Source organism: Gadus morhua, chromosome 4 (assembly GCF_902167405.1).
Source record: "Gadus morhua chromosome 4, gadMor3.0, whole genome shotgun sequence".
Taxonomy (NCBI): Eukaryota; Metazoa; Chordata; class Actinopteri; order Gadiformes; family Gadidae; genus Gadus; species Gadus morhua.
The window spans coordinates 7,614,940-7,624,273 of NC_044051.1; the positions used below are offsets into that span (position 1 = coordinate 7,614,940).

A 9,334-nucleotide genomic window follows, 5' to 3' on the forward strand; every position below is an offset into this window, starting at 1 on the left:
TGGAGACGTGTGTTCTGTGGGGGGGGTGAGGGGTGAACACATGAGGACGGGGGTGTGAGTCAACACACACTCGTCAACACACACTCGTCAACACACACTAGTCACCACACACTAGTCAACACACACTAGTCAACACACACTAGTCAACACACCCTAGTCAACACACCCTAGTCAACACACCCTAGTCAACACACACTAGTCAACACACTCGTCACCACACACTAGTCAACAGACACTAGTCACCACACACAATAGTCACCGCACACTAGTCAACACACACTCGTCACCACACACTAGTCAACACACACTCGTCAACACACACTCGTCACCACACACTCGTCAGCACACACTAGTCAACACACACTAGTCAACACACACTAGTCAACACACCCTAGTCAACACACACTAGTCACCACACACAATAGTCACCACACACTAGATAACACACACTAGTCAACACACACTCGTCAACACACACTCGTCAACACACACTCGTCAACACACACTAGTAAACACATACTAGTCCCCACACAATAGAAGTCAACACACAGCGCTGGTGTTGGGGGACTCACACTAGTCAACACACACTCGTCCACACACACTAGTAAACACACAATAGTCACCACACAATAAAAGGCACCACACGGCGTTGAAATTGGGGGACTCTTGCAGATCCTTGCATAACTTCCCAGTGCAGTAGGAGATCATTAATCACACACTGACTCTCTGACAGAGGAGGCACGCTTGCTATGCTAGGCTAGCAAGTGGTGTTGAGTTATCATATTATTTATTAAGGTGCATATAATTACCCAGGAATGAATAATGCATGGGTTTACCTCCAGTCGTTTTTTACTCAAGTAACGGTCTCTCTCTCTCTCTCCCCCTCTCTCTCTCTCTCTCTCTCTCTCTCTCTCTCTCTCTCTCTCTCTCTCTCTCTCTCTCTCTCTCTCTCTCTCTCTCTCTCTCTATTTGCTTAATGCACACACACACACACACACACACACACACACACACACTCATGCACAGACACAAACAACCACACACACAAACGCACACGCTCGCACACACAGACACAGACAAACACACACACACACACATACACATACACACACACATGCGTTTGCAAAAACACACACACACGCACACGCAAACACACACACACACACACACACACACACACACACACACACACACACACACACACACACACACACACACACACACACACACGCTCATCTCTAGGGTTGTTCTGTGCTTGTAAAGCTGACCATTAAAACCTGATCCATCAATCAGATATATTGATTTTACCTTCAGTGTGAATCCTCTCTCTCACACCAACACAAACCCACCTGCTCCTTAACGATCGTTACCTGAATATACGCTAAGTATCTCTGGACATCAGCGTCAGCTGAATGAGTAAAGGCTTGTAATATAAACGTTAGAAACAGCGCAACACTGTAAAACACAAAGCTCTTCAGGAGGGCAATGTCGTTTTTTCTGCTCTACAGTTTTCCTTCTTAAGTGAACTTTAGACTGGCTAGGGGTTATTTTGAGAAGCGGATCGGTAGAGTCGTGATTCAACGTTATCGGCCCTTTTTTCCACTGACCCGTTCGGTTGCGTTTACATTGAGGACATTTATCAGACGCTTTCATCCAAAGCGACTTACAATGAGTACATTTGTCAGAAGCAGGAGAAACAACATTATATCGCTGTCAGTACATTAAGGATGTTCATAGAACAAAGCGCCAAGGACTACCAAACGCTAGGTTAACCCATTCCCCGTTTGCAACAAAGATAGCTAGGATAGGACAAACGCAATGCTCAGTACTATTTTTAAGTGCCAGGACATAAAACAATTCAATTCAATTGTATTTGTAGAGCCCTTAATCACAGCTACAGTCTCAAATGGGGTTAGGGGTGTTGGGGTCAGGGGGTTGTCATAAATATATGGCAACACACACAACATACAATATGTGCGTAACTGTTAGGTCTTGTGTGTTGAGTACCGACCCATAAGGGAGACTCGTCACTATGTCGGATAGGCCTGCAACTGCAAATAAACTGAACCAACACCCTACCTCATCCTCAACATGTTGAGGATGCCTCCCCCCTCTCCCTCCCCCCCTCCCTCCTCCTTCTCCTCCTCCCTCCCATTCCTTCCCTTTCTCCCTGCGCTTCTTCTCCCTCTCTCCCCTCTTCCTCACCCCTTGCTCCCTCTCCTCCCTCCCCCTCCTCCCTCCCATTCCTCCCCCCTTCCTCCCCCTACCTCCCTTTCCCCCTCTCCTCCTCCCCCTCCCTCCAATTCCTCCCCCTCCTCCCTCCCTCCCCCCTCCTCCCCCTCCTCCCTCCCTCCCCCCCTCCTCCTCCCCCTCCCTCCTATTCCTCGCCTTCTCCTCCTCTTCTTCCCTCCCCCCCACCCTCCCCCTCCCCCTCCTCCCTCCTCCTCCCCCCCCCCCCTCCCCCTCATCCATTCTGCTCGTCCTCATCATGTTGACGACAGCAGAATGCGGCACTCACCGCGGAGTCACGTGATGCGGTGCCGACCCGCAGCCAGCGTGACATCATCACGACAGCATGACATCACGACAGGGCAACCAGCGGGAGCAGGGTCAGGAATAGCTCCGTGGAGGAGGAGGGAGGGGGAGGGGGAGGGGGGGAGGAGGAGGAGGGAGAGAGGGGGAGGAGGAGGAGGAGGGAGGGAGGGAGGAGGAGGTGGGAGGAGGAGGAGGGAGGGGGAGGAGGAGGAGGGAGGGGGAGGGAGAGAGGGGAACCAGGAGGAGGGAGGGGGTGGGAGAGAGGGGGAGGAGGAGAAGAGGGGGAAGCGGAGGAGAGGAGGAGGGGGAGGAAGGGGAGGGGCAGGAGGAGGACAGAGGGGGCGGAGGAGGACAGAGGGGGCGGAGGGGGAATGGGGGAGGAAGAGGGGGAGGAGGAGGGAGGGGGGTCTGGACCGTATGTCGCGGCCCTGTCCCACTCAGCATCGAGCACATGTTTTTCCAAAACAGCCCGGTGGGGGGTGGGGGTGTAGGGGGGGGGCAAAAGACGGAGCATTTGACCGCAGGAACACAGCAGATTAAACCAGAACATCTTTTATTTTGTTGCTTTAGGTGCAGTTTTAAATAGACGACTTTATTCATCCTAGAAAGGAAATGGGGTCATTTTTAAACCAACGATGTGTTAAAAGTAAGAATTAAGGAGAGATGTACGATAATTAAATAATGAAAAACAGCACATATAATAGGACAAATAATAATGTAAAGGTTGAGATTTAAAACGCATGCCTCTTTTACTGAAATCGAATTTATTGTTGTTGATCATGACATCAATCTCATCAACTTGAGGTAATATAAAACAAAACACAGAAGCCTCAAGACTAAAGACTCTTCAGACCTTTATCACAAGTTTAGTGCACCTTATCAGTAATCCTGTACTGTTCCTGTATAACCTATATATATATATATATATATATATATATATATATATATATATATATATATATTTATATACGTTTTATATACGTTTTATATACGTTTATATACTATATATATAAGTATATACACACATATACTGTATATATATATAGATAGAGAGAACGATATAGATATATAGATGTATAGGGGACATATAAGGGAATCTCTAGAGATCCTCTCCCTATATATCTGTGTTAAGATTTGTTCTGTTCTTCTGCTTGATTATCCAATAAGTAAACGCCCCCTCCGTCCAGATATACAAGAGAGAGGGGAGCGAGGGGGGGAGAAAGTGGGAGAGAGAGAGAGAGAGAGAGAGAGAGAGAGAGAGAGAGAGAGAGAGAGAGAGAGAGAGAGAGAGAGAGAGAGAGAGAGAGAGAGAGAGAGGGAGAGGGAGAGGGAGAGAGAGGGAGAGGGAGAGAGAGAGAGAGAGAGAGAGAGAGAGAGAGAGAGAGAGAGAGAGAGAGAGGGAGAGAGAGGGAGAGGGAGAGAGAGAGAGAGAGAGAGAGAGAGAGAGAGAGAGAGAGAGAGAGAGAGAGAGAGAATAATGAAGGACCAGAGTTCGACGCTCGTCCCCGCCCCCGTCCTCGTGCACTGAGCGGCTCTCAGTCGCTCCGCCGTCAGAGCGCGCGCTCTACCGCCACCGGAATAACACTTTCATCTGTATTATTATATAGTTTACAATTTTAGAATTATGATATAGTTTACATTTTTAGCCCATTATGTTCCGACATACTTTCCTATGCTGTGGATCCACGCGTTGAGAAAGTGAGTCCCCTGATATTCATGTTTGATTTAGTTTCTCAGGCTGATGATGTAGCATTTACTGTTTTACATTTTTTACTGTTTTAGATATTTTACTGTTTGACATTTTCACTATTTTACATCGTTTAATGTTTTACATATTTTACTGTTTTATACTTTTTACTGTTTAATATGTTTTTACAGTTTTACCTCTTTCACTGTTTTACGTATTTGACTGCTTTACACCGTTTTACATATTTTACTGTTGGAATCCAGTTCTCAGTTTTGACTGGCCTATTTTAGGTCCAAAAACGTTGTTATGTCTACTTTCTGTAACAAATAAACGCAAATTTGTAGATGACATTTAGAAGAACGCAAAAAAAAGGAGTGGGTCCTAACCGAGGAAAGAGAACTTTAATAGCGATCTTACGTGTAGGTGAGTGTTCTGTCTGCTATGAGGTATGCTCTGGTAGTGAACTCCATCCGGTTCCGGTTAGGCGCATAAATGGCCGTTTACGTGGTTGGTATTCTTCCCGCTCTTCATCAAGAGCGACGCCCTCATTCAAACATATTTGTGTGTCTTGTCGCGAAACACCAACCAGCTTTTTCCCAAATCCAGCAGGTCGATTGTGTCCTTATCTCTTTCGAAAACAGCTATTGTTCTCAGAATTAGCATAAGTGCTATGCGCAAATACTAATTAGCATAATTAAAAAAGAGCTCCGATCAACATTTGAAAAGCTCCGGTAGCTTAGCAACACATTAAAGGGGTCGTAAACCCCCTTTTTAGACATTCTGCTGTTTAAAAAATGAAAATCAACCGACGTCTTGGGTTTACGGAATGGCGTTTTGTATTGTTTGGAAAAGCACCAGAGGCAGCAGATCCCATCCCTTTCGGTGACATAAAAATCTCTGTCGCTGATTTCTCCTTTGCGTATTTTGAGTATCGTTTCTCAAATTAAAGCAATGGTACACCATGGCACAACGCCACTATGTTAAGATTCAATCATGTGACTGAGCTGCCATTTTGGTACTTTTTCACCAAAATTTTTAGCATAATAATAAAAGCACCATTGTTTAACAATGGAATTGTAGACCAACGAGAAAGTACAACATGTGAAACCGCCCCATTGCCCTTGTCACGGGAACGTTTTGCTACGATGGTTTTGACCATCACAGAATGAAACGTAGAAGCCTAATCCCAGTTAAGAAGAAGAAACTTGACGCTCCGGTTCTTCTGCTACTTCTTGTCTTCTCAGATCATGGCTTCCCTTCTTCTTTGCTGTGTCGCTCCTTAACCCCCAGACCTCCTAGAGCCCAGCGATCCGAGCGCAGCAACCTACTTCACCATGGCGGGCGGGGTCGCGGCATGGCTGCCGTTCGCCCGGGCGGCCGCCATCGGTTGGATCCCCGTGGCCAGCACGCCGCTGCCCACTCCCACCAACGACAAACTTCGGACGCACGACCGCCTCATCGTGCTCAACGTCAGCGGCACCCGGTTCCAGACGTGGCGCAACACGCTGGAGCGCTACCCCGACACCCTGCTGGGCAGCTCGGAGCGCGACTTCTTCTTCCACGATGAGAACAAGGAGTATTTCTTCGACCGCGACCCCGCCATCTTCCGGCACATCCTCAACTTCTACCGCACTGGAAAACTGCACTACCCGCGGCAGGAGTGCATCTCGGCCTACGACGAGGAGCTGGCCTTCTTCGGGATCATCCCCGAGATCATCGGCGACTGCTGCTACGAGGAGTACAAGGACCGCCGGCGGGAGAACCAGGAACGCATCCAGGACGACGAGGAGAGCGACCAGACCAACGAGGCGATCCCGCTGGACATGAGCTACCGGGAGCGCATGTGGCGCGCCTTCGAGAACCCGCACACCTCCACCAAGGCGCTGGTCTTCTACTACGTCACGGGCTTCTTCATCGCCGTGTCGGTGCTGGCCAACGTGGTGGAGACGGTGCCGTGCGCCAGCGCCCAGCGCCGGTCGAAGGACGTGGCGTGCGGCGAGCGCTACGCCCTGGCCTTCTTCTGCCTGGACACGGCGTGCGTGATGATCTTCACCGTGGAGTACCTCCTGCGACTTGCGGCGGCGCCCAGCCGCTGGCGCTTCGTGAAGAGCGTGATGAGCGTGATCGACGTGGTGGCCATCATGCCCTACTACATCGGCCTGGTCATGTCGGACAACGAGGACGTGAGCGGCGCCTTCGTCACCCTCCGGGTGTTCCGTGTATTCCGCATCTTCAAGTTCTCCCGCCACTCGGCCGGCCTGCGTATCCTTGGCTACACACTGAAGAGCTGCGCCTCCGAGCTGGGCTTCTTGCTCTTCTCGCTCACCATGGCCATCATCATCTTCGCCACCATCATGTTCTACGCCGAGAAGGGCTCGACCGCCAGCAAGTTCACCAGCATCCCCGCCGCCTTCTGGTACACCATCGTCACCATGACGACCCTGGGGTAGGTGCACCTCATGTCTTCCCTTGCTCGAACCCACACACCTAAAGTGGTACACTCTCGGGTTTACACTAAGGGCTTTTCCGAAGTTAGAGTTCTGCCTCATACGACCGTCATGCCAACGGTCCTATTTGTACCGGCATTCCCGTAATGTCACAGGTCCAACTTTTACGCTATTCCGTCAGGGAAATGGAATTTACGTTGCAGACGATGTACCTGCTCATGAAGTACTCTTTGATATATTACAGAATAGCCAACTGGACAGTTCTCTTTGATAGGTAAAGTTTATAGTCAGAACATTCCCTGAACTTATCACTGAATTATTTTCATGTTCGTGGGTGGGAGCGGCGGAGTTCCTGTGGGAAGTTGGAGACCTGAGGTGAATGCGGCATTCTGAATTCAGTTCCCCCCCCCGCATGCTAGCCTTTAGAAACAGGAGGGCTGCTAGCTGAATACAACCCCACTATCTGCCAGTACCATGAAACCCATCTCAGCACATCTTTTCCTTGACAGTCAACCTTAAATGACTCCAATCTCCCGATAATTGGTCCTGACATGAAAGACGAAAAATGAAAGACATGAAAAGTCAACCGCTTTGAGCAGCTTGGTGCTGCAGTCAGAGCGAACAGTCAGAGCGAACAGGCAGAGAGAACAGTCAGAGAGAACAGTCCGAGCGAACAGGCAGAGAACAGTCAGAGAGAACAGTCAGAAGGAACAGTCAGAGGGAACAGTCGGAGGTAACAGTCAGAGAGAACAGTCAGAGCGAACAGGCAGAGAACAGTCAGAGAGAACAGTCAGAAGGAACAGTCAGAGCGAACAGTCAGAGGGAACAGTCGGAGCGAACAGTCAGAGGGAACAGTCTCTGCGAACAGGCAGAGCGAACAGGCAGAGAGAAAAGTCAGAGCGAAGGTCTGTTTGGAGGCTCAGTGCTGCTGGTGTACAACCTGTAGTCTCTGTGTGTGTGGTGTGTGTGGTGTGTGTGCGGATGTGGGACAGTGTTGCATACGGATGTCGGGGGGGTAGTGTATAAGTGTGTGTGAGGGAGAGATAAAGGAGATGGGTATAATGATCTGCGAGGTACAAGTGTGAGGGAGAGATAAAAGAGAGGGGTTTAATGATCTGTGAGGTACAATGATCTAGGGAGCACAACAGACAGGAAGTGAACAGGAGGACATTGGAGGAGTGTGGAACGGTGGAACCGTCGGGTGTTCCTCGTCGTTCTCCTCGGTGTTCTGCCGCCCGGCGCTCAGCAGGCGGTAAATAAAGCTGAAGCCTCTTTTGTCGGGTCGCGTAAACAACTGCACCTGTTCACACACGGCAGCAGGCTGTCCTTTGTGGAGACGCACGCACACACGCACGCATGCATGCCCCGTACAGACGCACACACACACACACACACACACACACACACACACACACACACACACACACACACACACACACACACACACACACATACACACACACACACACACACAAACACAGGCACACACAAGCATCCAAACACGCACCTACGCACGCACACCAACATGCGCGCACACGCGCAGACACACAAACACGCACATACACAAGCACACGCACACACAGACACACACAAGCACACAAACACGCACCGACAAGCGCACACAAGAACGCAGGCACACACAAGCACACGAACGCGCACCTGAACACGCACAGCAACACGCAAGCACGCACACACACCAACACCCACCTAAGCATGCAAACAAACACAAACAGGCACTTATGCACGCACAGAAACATGCACTCGCACAAACATGTGCACACTTTCTTAACCATCTAAACATCTGAACCACTCTGGGACCCCTCTCTGCTCATATCGCTCCTCTCTTCATTCCCTGTTGTCCTGTGATTCTGTGGGCTGACATGCCCAATGGATTTAATGGATTATTTTTGTACACACACACACACACACACACACGCACACACGCACACACGCACACACACACACGCACCGCACACAGCACACACCGCACACACCACACACAGCCTATACTGGTCCAGTGATTATTTTAAATGGGCTCACTAATGAAGTCGCCAAGAGATGCAGTGGAGTAGAAAAGATAACGTTTCTCTGTCTTTTAGCTCTGAGACTCAGAGATGATGCTCAGATCATCCTCACATTGTTGCGCAATGCCTCCATATGCTTTAGTGCCTCCACAATGTAGGGCAAGGACAGGTTTATGATAAATAAAATGTGCGTCTGTGTGTGTTTGTGTGTGTGTGTGTGTGTTTGTGCGTGTGCGTGTGTGTGTGTGTGTTTGTGCGTGTGCTTGTGTGTGTGCTTGTGTGCCTTTTTGCAGTATTACAAGATTACACACATAGAAAACCCACACACAACAAGTTCCGTCTCAGTTCAACTTCGTCGTTGCCTCTAACACTAAACTGAGAGTCAATTAAGTTAAAAGAAACCCGTCCACATTTATATCTATGGAGGAAGGGATATTGGGAAAGAAAGCAAAACAAATGAATAAATAAAAAATCTCTCTCCTCCTGCCTCATGACTATGCTCGCTGTGTCTCTGAGAAAGTACCATTATGGTGAGGGGTCGGGGGTCGGGGGTCACTGACCGGGTCGGGACCGGCGGCACCTAACTAACTAATTTGACACCCAAGTCCCCCGGCCGCTAAGTGCCATTCTGACGGGTCTCA

General features: G+C 49.5%; 1 protein-coding gene across 1 annotated transcript in view; it reads left to right on the top strand.

Moving 5' to 3' along the window:
- The first annotated feature begins 4,071 nt into the window (after window positions 1-4,071).
- The window catches only part of kcnd2 (potassium voltage-gated channel, Shal-related subfamily, member 2), a 15,359-nt gene continuing 10,096 nt past the window's right edge, over window positions 4,072-9,334 (top strand). Inside the window, exons 1-2 of the mRNA XM_030354713.1 lie at window positions 4,072-4,233; window positions 5,467-6,668. Of these exons, the coding sequence (XP_030210573.1) occupies window positions 5,557-6,668 (1,112 nt within the window). The 5' untranslated portion in view covers window positions 4,072-4,233; window positions 5,467-5,556. The remainder of the gene's footprint in view (window positions 4,234-5,466; window positions 6,669-9,334) is intronic.